We start from the raw sequence: 16,684 nt of genomic DNA, 5'->3' as shown, positions 1-16,684 counted from the left end.
GAGAAGCAAATGGTATTATGGTAATTAACAGTCACGCAATGTAACTAACCAAAATTGGCATTATATATGCAAGTTTATTACAAAAATATAGCGAAATAAACAGGCTACTTTGCAGATCCCTCCTCTCTCTTAAGAAAAGGAAACCTGAAGAAGCAAGATGACATGTTCTAAACGCATTAATATCTCCTTTTTTTATCAGTAACTTGAAACTTTAAGAAGAGACACCTACAAGGTCTATGCAACGTATCACTATACGTTATATCTACAAGCAGGCTGTTAGTGTTATGGGGCTAGGCCATTGCTACTCCCCACATCTACCCAAGGTAGCCGCACAAATAATATTTGCAATCAGCTAAGGGATAACCTCCCCATACTAAGCAATCTATGTCGACCCGTTCATGAGACAGGGAATCCACAAGAAAGTTAACAGACCAAGGGATCTATGTATATGCTGCCAGTAAACATTGAACCGGGAATCTGACCTCCATTTCACTTTTCATCCATCCTACTATATAGTCTTGGAATCTCCTTTAATAAGCATGTCCCTGAAATTTGATGAATTTGCCAACCTCAATCCTTGAATAACTGTAAGTAACTAAGCTCTATTGAATTTCCAACTCCTACTGGTTCTGAGAAAGTAAAAAATAACGTCTTTTCCAAGATCATTAAACACACCCCAATCCTCTAACAGATCTTTCTTTAATTTGAATACAATGTGAGGAATCGTGTATTGAGAGTTCTGGGAAGCCCTCTTTATTTATTTTGTATGGTGTTTGGCATTGTGCAGCGGATGAAACATAGCATTGCTTACCATGATATGTAAGCTTTTCAGCTAGGTATTACAATTACCTTTTATTCATGCTACATTTGCATTAATATTGGCTAAAATGCCGTTAATTTTATCACCCACCACCCCTACCATTTCTATATATATATATATATATATATATATATATATATATATATATATATGAAATTAGAACCTCTAATGAATGGCTCAAACTTCTTTGTCCTCAAAAAGAAAATCATTGTTAAGGCAAATAAATAGAAAAAAAGTTGCCTAGTTAGGTAATCAAGTATTATTGGTCGCTATAAACAATACTACCACATGTTGGGAAATGTTAATATGTGTTAGGATCAAGGTTCAAAATATCAATTGGGCAAATCGATACTGTTTTTTTTTTTTTATTTTTATTTTCTGAAACCAGTTCAGGGAGGCTGGTTTAGGGCTCCTTCACCCCCTAAACCGGTCAGATCCCTGATGCACCCACTATAGGGGCATACCGGAGGGGTCCGGCAATGATACGTATCAGCCCATATCGGCCGATACGTGTCGATATTTTGAACCTTGGTTAGGATTGTTCATACTTCCTAACTTTCTGTTATTCTATGTCTGACATTCTTTGTTTTTTATTTTTTATTTTTGGAAAATGTTAACCAAACATCCAACGTTCTTTGTTGTAACAGATTAAGCCCCCATCATCTCCAGCAGGTCGCTTTACTCAGGTTCTTTCTGTGGGGATTGGAGGCTCAGCTCTGGGACCACAGTTTGTTGCAGAGGCTTTAGCTCCAGATAATCCTCCTCTTAAGGTATGCCTGAAATGTTTCAAGACGCTGTGCCATTCTTACCCTCTTTGTTGGAATGAGTTATTTGATTCTTTTGCACAGATGGACTTTCTCTTAATCAAAGGTTTCATTCTTAACCAAGTGATTTTATTTTAGTGTAGATGTTTTCCATATGCAGTAGGTCATGATTTCTGTTTCTCACTTAGCTGCTGCTTTAAACTATGGACATTTGGCAGAATATGTCACCCACCACCATTATTGTGTCAGACTTTTCTCAATGATTTTGAGTTAGTTATATTAATTTATTATATTCTACTGTATCCAGGATCTTTTTTTTATCTTTTTACTTGAAGCACTCACTTTTATGATTTCAATAGTTGCCTTTTGAATTCGACCAAGGAAACTTATCTAGTTTTCTGTTGGACATGTTAATTTCTGATTTTCCCATTACTAATGTTTTTTCTCATCCATTTTGGCACATTTTTGTACTGGTTGTCCATATTCAATGAACATTTTATTTCTCAATTGCTTATAAATTTTATTACAAGCTGCTAGGTCATAAATAAATGATTGATTTGTGTGTCCATATTTAACAGGCTATAACTGATCGAAAAAGAAACTTTGTCTTGTATCATTTTCCTGTCTGGCCCCTCCCCCTGTTTACAAGCAGTTTTAATGAATATAAGAAACAAAGCTGAACAATATGAGTTTCAATAAGTTGTTAATATGCTATTTGTTTCTTTGTTAGTGTTGCTATAAAATCTGGTTGGTGGTTGGCACTTGGCAGGGTGATGAGGGTGAATGCTAGTTTTGACTGTATTTTGAATCAGGTTTTGCTTTATTATTGGTTTTAAACTTTTTATTATTCTTAGTTGTATTTCTTTTTGTCTTCTTTTTTTACAATTGTATGTTATATGATATGAAATTATGTTCTTTAGGTCTTTAGGTAACAGTGGTTGAACAATTTGTTAAACCGAGTCCTTGGAAACACTGCTAATTTTGTCAATTTACTTTCTAGATTTACCTTAAGAACTAAAGAGGTAGTTTCATGCATTAAGGATAATTCCCCTTAATTTGTAATGGATTAAGAACCTTCTTTGTTGGAGTTCTTTAGCTTAAGTTTTTCATATCTGCTTTGATCTTTTGGTTGGTGGGGGTAATGGGCCTCATGGCTATTTATTTCTTTTTTGTGCTTAGTGCAGATAAGATTCATTGATAATACAGATCCAGCTGGAATTGATCATCAAATTGCACAGCTTGGATCTGAGTTGGCTTCAACACTTATTATAGTGATTTCCAAGGTAAGTTGCTTAGGTTTTGATAACCTCTGCAGTCTGCTCTCTCATATATATATATATATATATATATATATTTATTTATTAATTTATTTATTGGCTTTGAATATATGTCATGAAAATTTGCACTCAAAACTTGCTCAGAGTGGTGGTACCCCTGAAACTCGGAATGGTCTGTTGGAAGTACAGAAGGCTTTTCGTGATGCTGGCCTTGATTTCTCAAAACAGGTTTATAACTTTTAGTTTCTAATTCTAATTTTAGTTTTCAGTTTATTTTCTTGCCAATTAGATGTAATCTTATTATCTATTACCAAATTTCAAGCTCAAGGCTCGATTTGATAAATGATAGCTGCTGAATTGGTTTAACAGAGTTGCTTATTAAGTTGTCTTTTAGTAGATAAATATGACTCTTTAAATTGATATGACCCCTTAAAACAATTAGCCCTATTTCTAAGACACCAACACAATGGAAAATAAATTCCTAAAAACTAAAGAATACCAAAAATTACAAAGTTGCCACTCAATAAGGAATCTAGAGAAAACTGGTTCCTTTCTGCATGGGCTCTTACCTGTTTTCATGCATCAGTAACTGATATAGGCTTTTCAGTATAATATATTTTATAATCTAAATAAATTGGAAAATATCCTTTTATTATTATTTTATTATTATTATTATTATTATTATTATTATTATTTATTAGTAATAAAAACTATCAATGCTTATTAATTTTTTATTGGTGTTTTTCTTGTTTCTTTGGGTGAAGTGAACTTAATTTTTTGAGAATCTAATATATATTTGCATATTCCCACACATTTTTCTATTTGGATTGAAAGAAGCCACTTTATTTCTTCCAAGACAACTTAGGGGTTAAAAGAGATCTTGCAGTTTTCAAATGCTTTTTCCCCATTCACTTGATGTGCATGTCTCTGGCTTTGAGGTGTAGGAACGGCTTATGCTGTTTGCCTCGTGTTAGGTCTCAAGCCTATGGGAATGCACCTTAAATGCAGTTCCAATTCTCAAGTGCGACAGACATTTTCTGGATGATCCTCTTGCACAGTCCTTGCATTCTCCTTAGAACCTTGGTGCTATTCTGGAGTTTGGTGACCATTATGATGTATGTAGAAGGTTGACTATGCTCCCATAGACTGATTTGAAATTGTATCACCAGGAAGAATTCTAACCCTATTGATGTGTATCAACATAGATTGAGAACTCGTGCACCTAAATTTAATTTTGGGAATACAAACTTATCTTCTTGATTTTATATAGGACTTTTAATATATCTGTTGCAACATGTCCATGCATAGGGCGTTGCTATTACACAAGAAAATTCTTTATTAGATAACACAGCTAGGATTGAAGGGTGGTTAGCAAGATTTCCAATGTTCGATTGGGTCGGTGGTAGAACCTCTGAAATGTCTGCAGTTGGTCTACTTCCTGCAGCACTCCAGGTATGTATTTGTTATATTGAGTATCCAGAAACTTTATTTTTTCATATCTTGGCTTTGATTTTTATTCTTAAATTATTTTTACCTCAGGGAATAGATATTAAAGAAATGCTTGCTGGTGCATCCTTAATGGATGAGGCAACTAGGGCCAGTGTGGTAATGTTCTGGATCTGTTTCCTTATTTTTTTCCCTTTTCACCCCATCATATGTATGATTTATGTTTTGTCACTTTTTACAAAACTTAGAGCTTGACTTATGCCATTACTAACATATTTGTTTTTATTTTAATTTGTTCAGGTGAAGAATAACCCTGCAGCTTTGCTTGCTTTATGCTGGTATTGGGCTTCTGATGGAGTGGGGTCAAAGGTTTGTATTCCATTTCTTTCTATTCATAGTTGCTATACTGCTTGAGATGTTTGCATACTTTGTGTTTCCCCAACAGATGGAGGTGCATTGATTATGTTTGATTTTTCACAGGATATGGTTGTACTTCCTTACAAGGATAGCTTGCTACTGTTTAGTAGGTATCTGCAGCAGTTGGTCATGGAATCACTTGGGAAGGAGTTTGACCTCAATGGTAATCGGGTATGCATACAAGCAAACCATCTTAAGGCTACTACTGCATTAATACTGGCTGAATATGTTTGAATTCTTGGATGGATACACCTTGGGTAAAACTTAGTTACTGAGAGCTACAAACGTAGCCTTAACTGGATTATGATTCAGGATCTTTGTGATTTCAGTACTATTTTTGCAACTAAGCTGAGGTTGCAGATGCGCAGAATAGAAACAAATATCAGGTTAAAAGAAAGAAGAGAAGAGAAGAGAAGATGTAAGAGGATAACCCTAGGCAATCACACCCTAAATTTCACCATCACACCAAAATCTATAGAGAAGTTTTCTTCATCATTGTCCAAAAACTGTTCTCTGAAGGAGCCTTGCAATTTATTATCTATTGCCTTTAAAATGCTGTAGAGGGAAGTGAAAAAATTAGAAAAACTGATGTGGGGTTTTTAATGGGAGCCTAATGAAGGACCACTTGATTAAATGGGAATTAGTGTGCAGAAGTAAAGAGCAAGGGGGTTTAGGGATAGGTAATTTAGGGAAGAAGAATGTCTCTTTGTTAGGCAAATGGCTCTGGAGATGGCCGTTGGAGAAGGGGAGGCTTTGGCAAGAGTCTATTGGTAGTATTCATGGATGTGCAGGCAATAATTGGGATGCTGAGGTATCTGCGAGGGCTACTCTGGCTTCCCCTTGGAAGTCCATTTGTTGAGTGCTTCCTCAGTTTCTTAGCCTTATCAGGTATGCCGTCTGCTCTGGAGATAAAGTTCTCTTTTGGATAGGAAACTCTACCCTTAAAGATCTCTTTCCTTCTTGTACACTCTTCGTTATTAAAAACGAACCAGTCCACTGGTTTGTGTCCTCCTCCTTGTTGACTGGAGTTAGTTGGAATTTGGGCCTAAGGAGACATTTGAGAGACCATTAGCTTGTTAGGGTAACCTTGCTCCTACAAATCCTTGATTTCGTGCTTCTAGATCTCTCTAAACCAGATAATTGGGTTTGGACTCCCCATCCTAAGGGATTTTCTCCTGTGTCTCTTTTTTCTCTTCCTTGTGTTCATCCCCTACCCCTCAGCCTTGTCTTGTGAAAGAAATCTGGTCCAAACCTATTCCTCCCAAGGTAGGGTCCTTTTGTTGGGAAGCCTTTCATGGTAAAATTAACACTTTGGATGTATTACACAAAAAAAGACCTAATTTGTGTATCTCCCCGCATTGGTGTACCCTATGCAAAGTAAATGGAGAAAGTTGTTACCACCTTCTAATCTCCTCTCCCTTTGTTGTAGGTATCTAGGAAAAAGATTTTTTATCTCTTTGGTAACAGGTGGAGTACCCTCACAGATTGGTAGTCTCTTTGACTCTATGACCTTCAGCTAGCTGAAGAGAAGAGGTAAAGTTATGTGGAGATGTGGCCAGGCTGCATTGATTTGGACAGTGTGGGAGGAACAGAACAACAGAATTTTCCTTAGTACTGAAAGGATTGAGGAGGCAGTGTGGTAATGCGTTGTAAGTAGGGGCATGCATTGGACCAAATCATTAGACCTCTTCTCAGACTTCTCTTTTGATGATATTTGGTGAAACTGGGAAGCTGTAGCAAGAAGTTCTATTAGGAAACCAATTGCAGTCTGGACTCCCCTGGGATAAGGTTTTACTAAATTAAATTTAGATGGAAGCTATTTTGGAAATCCAGGGCCAACTGGCATTGGAGGAGTCTTTAGAAATTCTGATGGGCACATTCTTGCTGTCTTTTCAGGCCCTGAAGGGGATTCAGTGTGTGCTGAATTCAAAGCAGTCTTGCAAGGAGTACAAATTGCTGGAGACTTAAACTTTGATATATGGGTAATTGAGGGCGACTCTAAACTGGTACTAGGATGGATGAAGGAACCAGAAACAGTGGTCTGGAAATATAGGGATTCTATGAATGAAAAGATTTAAATGGCTAGTTATAGATATGACAACTAGTGTTCAATGGGAAAGGAGGTCAGTAAATGGGTTAGTTGATTTTTTTTTTTTTTTTTTGCAAAACAGGGGCTGTATTAAGTCTGAATTGTTTGTGGCTTAAGTGCAATTCTGATTATGTAATGGGGGCTGCACCTCACACCTCTGCTTGAAAGTTGTCACTGTAACTTATTTTGTGCTATTAATAAAATTTTTTGTCAATTATCAAAAAAAAAAAAGAGCCTCCTGCATGTCAGTTGCCACTTACAAAAGTAGCTAAATTAGACTGAACCTGCCCCAAACAACATCAAACATAAAAGCCAAACAAGGAGAAATTACCAGGCTGGGACCTCCGGACCTGTCCCCAAACCCAAACATGACCTTCAAACGTGCAAAATTATAGAAATACCCTTGGTGTTCAGAAATGTAAGAAAGCTAAATAAGGCAGTACTGCAGTAGTCTTAATCACGAGAGAGCATCTTAAGGTGGGCTGAAAATTCTAACATCTTCCCAAATTTATCCCTATGCTAATCCAGCTCCCATGTGGGCCCTACATCATGATAATGATGCCAACTAAGCATGGGAGCAGCTTTGGTTCTCCTTTGAAATGCCTTAAGTTGATTCCCATCAGATTGTACTATAACCATGAAGTAGATTATATAAAATTGATTGCATATTTAAGCATCAATGTTGCCCTACCATTTTTTTGGGGGGATGATTGGTTCATTTTTTGGGGTGAATTAATTGGCTGAAAAAGGTCATGTCTTGTCTTGTTAGCAATAAAAAAGATGATGACATGTTAACAAATGAAATTTTATTGAAAGTTGAAACAAAAAATGCAAAGGGAAACAAAAGTACAAAACCTAGAACCCATAAGAGGGAAGAGCCAGAGGCCTAAGCAGTGAATGCAAATAAATGCACAAAACTACCAAAAATTTGAGGAATCACCAGTTCTAACCGCATATTTATACATGTTGAGTCTTTTATTTCAAGGAGATATGTGTGGGGAATTTAACAAGACTACAGGGGAAGGGAAACAACCTCCCTTGATACTAGATTATAGAAAGAGGACTATCTCAAAATTTGTATTGTGTAAAATAAGAGTAAACAGAGGAAGAAGAAGAATTTGTTGTATTATTCATCAATCTCATATGTATATATACAAGTTACAAATTCTATGTTAGGAAAGAATATATTAGGAAAGAAGACTAATCTAATTCCTACAAATCAGTCCTACAATCAAGGTAAATCATATCTCCCTAGTATTTACTTCCTATTTTAATTATATAGTCTGTAACATCATATCTCCCTAGTATTTACTTCCTATTTTAATTATACAGTTTGTAACATCTTCCTATTTTAATTATACAGTCTATAACACTCCCCCTCAAGCTGGAGCATAGATATTAATCATGCCCAGCTTGTTACAAAGATAATCAACCCTAACCCCATTAAGAGCCTTCGTGAAGATATCTCCCAGTTGTTCTCCTGTTTTCACATAACCAAGCTGAATCTTTTCAGAACGAAATGGCAATCAATCTCGATATGCTTTGTTCGTTCATGAAAACAGGATTAGATGCAATGTGAAGAGTAGTTTGGTTATTACACCACAACTTGGCTGGTACTGAAGTTTTAAGACCTACTTCAGTCAGAAGTTGATATATCCACATTATTTCACACACAGACTTGGCCATAGCTTTATATTCCGATTCTGGACTCGAACGTGAGACAACATTCCGCTTCTTGCTTTTCCATGAAACTAGATTCCCTCCAACAAATACACAATAGCCTGAAGTAGACCTTCGATCTTCATTGGATCCTGCCCAGTCAGCATCTGAAAAACATTCAATTCTAGTATGACCATGATTGCCATACAAAATTCCTCGCCCAGGTGCACATTTTAAGTAGCACAAAATTTGTTCTACGACTGTTCAGTGATTAACTGTTGGAGAGGACATGTAGTGACTCACCACACTAACTGAATGCGCAATATTTGGACGAGTTACAGTAAGATAATTCAACTTTCCAACCAATCTTCTATATCTCTCAGGATCTTCAAATAATTCACCATCTTTTGTGAGCTGCAAGTTAGGAACCATTGGAGTTCTACATGGCTTAGCTCCCAACTTTCCCGTCTCAGACAAGAAGTCAAGTACATATTTCCTTTGAGATAAGAATATTCCCTTCTTGCTTCTTGTTACCTCAACACCCAAGGAGTATTTCAACATTCCCAAATCTTTGGTATGAAACTGAGTGTGGAGAAAGGATTTAAGGGATGAAATCCCTGTAGTATCACTCTCTGTAATGACAATATCATCCACATACACAACTAGCAAAATGATGCCGACAGCAGAGTGCTTGAAGAAAACAGAATGATCAGACTTACTTTTCTTCATACCAAAATTCTCGACTGCCTAACTAAACTTTTCAAACTAGGCACGAGGACTCTGCTTCAACCCGTAGAGAGACTTATGAAGATAGCAAACTTTCCCATACTCCCCCTGAGCAACAAAGCCAGGCGGTTGCTCCATATAAACTTCCTCTTGAAGATCCCCATGAAGAAAAGCATTCTTGATGTCTAACTGATGAAGGGGCCAATTATAAGTAGCTGCCATAGAAATAAACAACCTGACAGAAGTAAGTTTAGCAACAGGAGAAAAGGTATCAGAATAATCCACTCTATAAGTCTGAGCATATCCTTTAGCAACAAGATGGGCTTTCAATCGGGCAATGGACCCATCGGGATTGACTTTAACTATAAACACCCATTTACACCCAATAACCTTCTTATTTGCAGGTAAATTTACCAAGGTCCAAGTACCATTGTCATCTAAAGCATTCATCTCTTCAATCATAGCATTACGCCATCCAGGGTGAGAAAGGGCTTCTTTAACAGTCTTAGGAACAAAGATAGAATCAAGAGATGCAATAAAAGAACAAAAAGAGGACGACAAATGATTATAAGACACAAATAAAGATATTGGATAAGTACACTTATGCTTACTTTTACGAAGAGCAATAGGAAGATCATCATTAGAGACTGGTTCTGATGACGAAGGAACATGATCAATTGAGACTGGATCTGTCGGCGAAGGAGCTGGTGCAGGACATGGATCCGGAGGGGTTGGTGATGAGACAAAAAAGAACCCTATTTTTATCCTCTAATATTCACTCTTTTATATTTATTTATCACTTAAATGAACTCATTACTCTTGTCTTTCGATCTAGGGCAATAAAGAAGGCAATTGGAAGAAAACAGGACAAATCGGGTGACTTTGCACAGTTTCGGCGACAGTCAGTAATCTGGGCCTAACTCTCAATTCCGGACACCGAATTGGACATTTCAAGAAGCATTAGAAAGATGAAAGGAAGGCCCACAACTTTTATGTTTTGGGTTTTGACAGATTCGGCCCGCATCGAGTATGAAAACGAGCCCAAAGTCGGAGCAAGTTCGCAGTTAGGCCCATTTCACAACTTAAGCCCAACTCGCAGAAGTACCTTGAAGCAGCCCAACTCGAATTCAAGAGTTAAGAGTCCGAATTTCGAATGTAATCTCCAAGGAGAGAGTTTTATCAGATCTAAAGTCTTGAATGTAATCCTAGAGAGATAAAAAGATTGAGATTAGAGCATTAGATAAGAGATAGGATAGGATTAGTTCAAGATAAGATCAAAACTCCCTAAGGATAAGATGATCTCCTAGAAAGAGTTGGAAAACAGCCATCTCCTTTGGCTATATAAAGAGGGGGGTGAACCAGCTCTAGAAATCACTCATTCCAAGATCCAAGAGATCATCAAGAAGACCAAGAAGCAAGAAGGCAGTTCGGCTATGGAGAAGAAAAGCATGGAGATTGCGCAGATCATGAGTAGCTAAGCTTCTTTTTCTGGTTCAAGTGGGGAGGTTCGATTGTGTCATTGTGAGATTCTGTAGTTACTTTATTTTCTTTCTTTTTAATTCAAGTATTCATTGGTTCTTGTGCACATTTTTATTGGATGTTAATGTTAATTAGTCTGACAAACTGAATTAATGTTGATTTTCCTACTGCTATCCATGATTTCGGTGATCCGTAATTGTCACGAATAATGGTACAAGTAGCAATTAGGTTGTTATCTTTTTGGGTCAATTGTTCGTGACAGCCTTTGACCAATGTTTTAACATGGTTAAACCTTAAAGAATCGATGGAACAAAATTCAGTAATTGCAGTTATCTCAATTATTGTTATTTTGGTTTAACTGTTTTCACAAATCTTAATGCTATCATTGTTTAACATGGAACGCTATCGTACCCAGTTGAGTGGTGATAAGTGTTGATCGAATGCTGGGTTTGGTCAACTGAATTAGGAAAACACAAGGTTTATTATGGCTATCCTAATAAATCTAAGGTTAAATGCTTGAATTGCAAGAATGTTGAATTGTACTTAGGATCGATGGCCAATCGATTCAACCCGAACCCTTGAACCAGAATTCGGTAAGACTGATTTTCTCTTGTTTGCTTAGTTTGTTATTCTTTTAATTTTATTTATTTAATTTTTCCACACAATTACTTTATCCATTCGGCTAAGAAATTACTGATTTGCTCCCTGTGGGATTCGACCTAGAACCACTTTTATTGCAAATATTTTATTGTGGGACTAGTAATAATTTTGAGGGCTTCGACAAACCCGTCAAAATTTTGGCGCCGTTGCCGGGGAGCAACTTTAATTTCTTAGCTATTACCTTCCTCTTGTTAACCTCTTTTGTTTTATGACTCTTGCTTCTCAACGAGGTGAACTCGAGTACAATCCCGAAATTGAGAGGACCACCCGTCGTTTAAGAAAGGAGGCGAAGCAAAGGAAGGATCGTTCACCAAAGAAGGTGAATTCAGATTGTGATCTTCCCATATTCGAAGAAGTAGAAAGAATGGCTGACAGAGAGAGGACATTAAGGGAGTTGGCTGCACCAATTATGAACCAACAACCTTTATGCATCACGTACCCCACTCTTGAGGTAGCCTTTGAACTCAAATCTGGTTTGATTCAATTATTACCTCTGTTTCATGGTTTCCCAGGTGAGGACCCTCACAAACATCTAAAGGAATTTCATGTCGTCTGTTCAAGCATGAAACCCCACGGTATGACCGAGGACCAGGTAAAACTCATAGCCTTTCCATTTACTTTAAGAGATAAAGCAAAGGATTGGTTGTATATTCTTCCTTCCGGTTCAATATGCACATGGGATGAGATGAATTGGATATTCTTGGACAAATATTTTCCTGCATCCCGGGCTGCAAATATAAGAAAAGAAATATATGGAGTTCGGCAATTTGGTGGTGAGACACTATACGAATATTGGAAAAGATTTAAACAACTTGTTGCTAGCTGTCCACATTACCAAATACCTGAACAACTGTTAATCCAATACTTCTACGAAGGGCTGCAGCCCATGGATAGAAGTATGGTCGATGCAGCCAGTGGAGGAGCCTTAGTGAACAAGACACCCGAAGTGGCCAGGGAGTTAATCTCCAACATGGCTGAAAATTCACAGCATTTTGGTGCAAGGACAGACGGTACCATTAGAAGGGTTAATGAGGTAAGCAATGTAAATTTAGAAAATCAGATTTCTGACCTAACTGTTTTGGTAAGACAACTCGCTGCAGGACAAGTACAAACTGCCAGGGTGTGTGGTATCTGTTCGATTCCTGGCCATCCTATGGACATGTGTCCATCATTGCAAGATGGTTCGATGCAGCAAGTCAATGCCGTAGGAAGATTCCCGGGCCAGCCCCAACGAAAGTATGATCCCTACTCCAATTATTACAATCCGGGGTGGAGAGATCACCCAAACCTAAGCTACGGGAACCAAGGAGGACAGCAGCAATACCAGCCCCATTTTTTCAGTCGACAGCCCTAGTTTTCAATATCCATCACAGCGCAAAACCAACCATCGAATTCATGTATGTCATTAGAAGATATAGTTAAGGCTCTAGCTACTAATACTCAGCAATTTCAACAGGAAACAAGAGCCAGCATTCAGAATTTGGGGAACCAAATCAGCCAACTTGCCACTGTCATTAGCAAGTTGGAGGTGCAGAGCTCCAGGAAACTACCATCACAAATGGTAGTCAACCCCAAGGAGAGTGTAAGTGCAGTGGTGCTAAGAAGCGGGAAGGAACTGCAGCTAGAACCTACCTCACCAAGGAAGGTGGATAAAAGACAAGAAGAAGACAAGGTGCAGGACTCAAGAGTTAGAGAGAACGTTTCAGCCATGATCAAGAGGACCTTACCAGAAAAACATGCTGATCCAGGTATGTTCACCCTACCTTGTGCGATTGGCAATAAGCAAATCGAGTATGCCATGCTAGACTTAGGTGCATCTATCAACGTCATGCCATACTCGATTTACTATGCTTTGAGATTAGGTCCTTTAAGGGAAACTAAAGCTGTTATCCAATTAGCTGATCGTTCTAACGCCTTCCCAGAAGGGATTGTTGAGAATGTAATGGTGCAGGTTAACGATTTAATTTTTCCAACTGATTTTTACATTCTGAAGATGGAGGAGGACACGATCGAAAGTTTAGCCCCACTTCTATTAGGCAGGCCATTTATGAAAACGGCCAAGACCAAAATAGATGTGGATGAGGGTACCCTCTTCGTCGAATGTGACGGAGAGACTATTAAATTTAATATTTTTTAAGCTATGAAGTACCCAAATGAAGACCATTCGGTTGATACTATTGATCCAACTATGCAGGAATTTTTTGAAAAAGATATGAATGAGGAGCTAGAATCGAGTGCACAATTGGATACGAAGGCCCCTATTCCAGATTTGAACCCGCCCATGATGGATGGAAGGGGAGCACACCGAAAGCTGAAACCACGAGAGCTAAAGTAGCAAAGGAGGATGTCGAGCATAACGATGTTAAACAATTGCGCTTGTGGGAGGCAACCCATTGTGTTTAGTTAATTTTGTTATTTTGTTTGGTTTTGATTTTTGTGTTTAGCAGGAACCCAACAAGACAAACAGGGAAGTACCCCCAAATCCTTCTACTTTATGCATAATCACATACATTGGGGACAATGTATAACTTAAGTGTGGGGGAATTACGGAAATCTGATGGAAATTTGGGATACCTTATCTTCTTGAAATTTCTGCTCCCTGGGAACTTATCCTTGAACGATTTCAACTTATTAGGAATCATGTGCTTAGGCTGAATGGATAAGATAGGATGCAAGTATGACTAACTGAATCTTTCTTGGCTGCATATGGTACCTCATGATTTTAATCGATCAATAGGCAAGATGCATAAGGGTTTGATTGATTTTCACATAATTATCTGTCAAACATGGGTTGATTATTCTAGAACTTGCTGTGTTAGGCATATAGAGACCACGATCAATGAATTCATGGATCAGGCGGTGAAACCCTGTGATTCTTGTGAAAAAAAAAAAAAAGAGAAAGGGAGTTTGAAACTAAAATCGTGACTAATGTGAGATGGAGCATAAAATGCACTTACATCTAAAAACAAAAAACAAGTGTGAGACGGAGCATAAAATGCACTCACATTTAGAAATGAAAGCAAGTGTGAGATTGAGCATAAAATGCACTCACATCTTGAAAAGAAGGCAAGGGTGAGATGGAGCATAAAATGCACTCACCCTAGAACCCCAACCCCATTCTCACCTTCAGATCCTAGGAATTGACACTAAGTGGTGAAGATGTGATACATAGCAAGCTTATGGCAATAAGCACACCTTGTTTTGATTCAAAGGAAAGTAATTGCATCTGGCTGAATTGGTTTGTTAAAAGCAATGATCACCCATGTAGTCCAAGGAATTTCAGCCCTGGAAGGCTTGTCTCCTTGACTATCGATTTAACTTGGGACCATGAGGAATGGTGATTTGCGATCACTCTTGGACAAGAAAAAGGGGAGAAAGAGATGAAAAGGGAAAGGTTACCAAGTCTGAACTAAAGTATGAAATGAACCAGGCCTCATGTAGAGAAAAAGAAAGATTGAAAATCAATAGTTAGTCTCTCTTGTGTTACTTGAGTTTTTGCCTTGCCCAAGGAGGACAGCAGCAATACTAGCCATTCTTTCTACTTCTTCGAATATGGGAAGATCACAATCTGAATTCACCTTCTTTGGTGAATGATCCTTCCTTTGCTTCGCCTCCTTTCTTAAACGACGGGTGGTCCTCTCAATTTCGGGATTGTACTCGAGTTCACCTCGTTGAGAAGCACGAGTCATAAAACAAAAGAGGTTAACAAGAGGAAGGTAATAGCTAAGAAATTAAAGTTGCTCCCCGGCAACGGCGTCAAAATTTTGACGGGTTTGTCGAAGCCCTCAAAATTATTACTAGTCCCACAATAAAATATTTGCAGTAAAAGTGGTTCTAGGTCGAATCCCACAGGGAGCAAATCAGTAATTTCTTAGCCGAATGGATAAAGTAATTGTGTGGGAAAATTAAATAACTAAAATTAAAAGAATAACAAACTAAGCAAACAAGAGAAAATCAGTCTTACCGAATTCTGGTTCAAGGGTTCGGGTTGAATCGATTGGCCATCGATCCTAAGTACAATTCAACATTCTTGCAATTCAAGCATTTAACCTTAGATTTATTAGGATAGCCATAATAAACCTTGTGTTTTCCTAATTCAGTTGACCAAACCCAGCATTCGATCAACACTTATCACCACTCAACTGGGTACGATAGCGTTCCATGTTAAACAATGATAGCATTAAGATTTGTGAAAACAGTTAAACCAAAATAACAATAATTGAGATAACTGCAATTACTGAATTTTGTTCCATCGATTCTTTAAGGTTTAACCATGTTAAAACATTGGTCAAAGGCTGTCACGAACAATTGACCCAAAAAGATAACAACCTAATTGCTACTTGTACCATTATTCGTGACAATTACGGATCACCGAAATCATGGATAGCAGTAGGAAAATCAACATTAATTCAGTTTGTCAGACTAATTAACATTAACATCCAATAAAAATGTGCACAAGAACCAATGAATACTTGAATTAAAAAGAAAGAAAATAAAGTAACTACAGAATCTCACAATGACACAATCGAACCTCCCCACTTGAACCAGAAAAAGAAGCTTAGCTACTCATGATCTGCGCAATCTCCATGCTTTTCTTCTCCATAGCCGAACTGCCTTCTTGCTTCTTGGTCTTCTTGATGATCTCTTGGATCTTGGAATGAGTGATTTCTAGAGCTGGTTCACCCCCCTCTTTATATAGCCAAAGGAGATGGCTGTTTTCCAACTCTTTCTAGGAGATCATCTTATCCTTAGGGAGTTTTGATCTTATCTTGAACTAATCCTATCCTATCTCTTATCTAATGCTCTAATCTCAATCTTTTTATCTCTCTAGGATTACATTCAAGACTTTAGATCTGATAAAACTCTCTCCTTGGAGATTACATTCGAAATTCGGACTCTTAACTCTTGAATTCGAGTTGGGCTGCTTCAAGGTACTTCTGCGAGTTGGGCTTAAGTTGTGAAATGGGCCTAGCTGCGAACTTGCTCCGACTTTGGGCTCGTTTTCATACTCGATGCGGGCCGAATCTGTCAAAACCCAAAACATAAAAGTTGTGGGCCTTCCTTTCATCTTTCTAATGCTTCTTGAAATGTCCAATTCGGTGTCCGGAATTGAGAGTTAGGCCCAGATTACTGACTATCGCCGAAACTGTGCAAAATCACCCGATTTGTCCTGTTTTCTTCCAATTGCCTTCTTTATTGCCCTAAATCGAAAGACAAGAGTAATGAGTTCATTTAAGTGATAAATAAATATAAAAGAGTGAATATTAGAGGATAAAAATAGGGTTCTTTTTGGTCTCATCAGTTGGTCGCCGAGAATAAACCTGTACTGTAGGTGGCTTAGGTCTGG

At 37.9% G+C, this 16,684-nt stretch overlaps 2 protein-coding genes across 3 annotated transcripts in view; both read left to right on the top strand.

The window, feature by feature from the left end:
• The window catches only part of LOC148876641 (glucose-6-phosphate isomerase 1, chloroplastic-like), a 34,160-nt gene that overhangs the window by 1,023 nt on the left and 16,453 nt on the right, over positions 1-16,684 (top strand). The window contains exons 2-8 of the mRNA XM_088944738.1: positions 1,468-1,590; positions 2,769-2,867; positions 3,006-3,089; positions 4,170-4,313; positions 4,401-4,466; positions 4,608-4,676; positions 4,788-4,895. Of these exons, the coding sequence (XP_088800864.1) occupies positions 1,468-1,590; positions 2,769-2,867; positions 3,006-3,089; positions 4,170-4,313; positions 4,401-4,466; positions 4,608-4,676; positions 4,788-4,895 (693 nt within the window). The remainder of the gene's footprint in view (positions 1-1,467; positions 1,591-2,768; positions 2,868-3,005; positions 3,090-4,169; positions 4,314-4,400; positions 4,467-4,607; positions 4,677-4,787; positions 4,896-16,684) is intronic.
• LOC148876642 (uncharacterized) lies at positions 10,373-14,806 on the top strand. 2 transcript variants are annotated; one of them, XM_088944937.1, is made up of 3 exons: positions 11,402-11,929; positions 12,794-13,085; positions 13,532-13,666. In XM_088944937.1, the coding sequence occupies exons 1-3, from the start codon at positions 11,546-11,548 to the stop codon at positions 13,540-13,542; spliced, it is 687 nt and encodes a 228-aa protein (XP_088801063.1). In that variant the 5' UTR covers positions 11,402-11,545; the 3' UTR covers positions 13,543-13,666. The 2 variants fall into 2 exon arrangements, with proteins under 2 accessions (XP_088800978.1, XP_088801063.1); XM_088944852.1 differs by having other exon boundaries at positions 10,373-11,929; positions 12,794-14,806.

This window comes from Nelumbo lutea, chromosome 1, assembly GCF_056320005.1.
Source record: "Nelumbo lutea isolate HS-2025 chromosome 1, American lotus-T2T, whole genome shotgun sequence".
Lineage (NCBI taxonomy): Eukaryota > Viridiplantae > Streptophyta > Magnoliopsida > Proteales > Nelumbonaceae > Nelumbo > Nelumbo lutea.
Note: the sequence above shows the minus strand (reverse complement) of the source record. Positions and strands in the feature narration are given on the sequence as shown.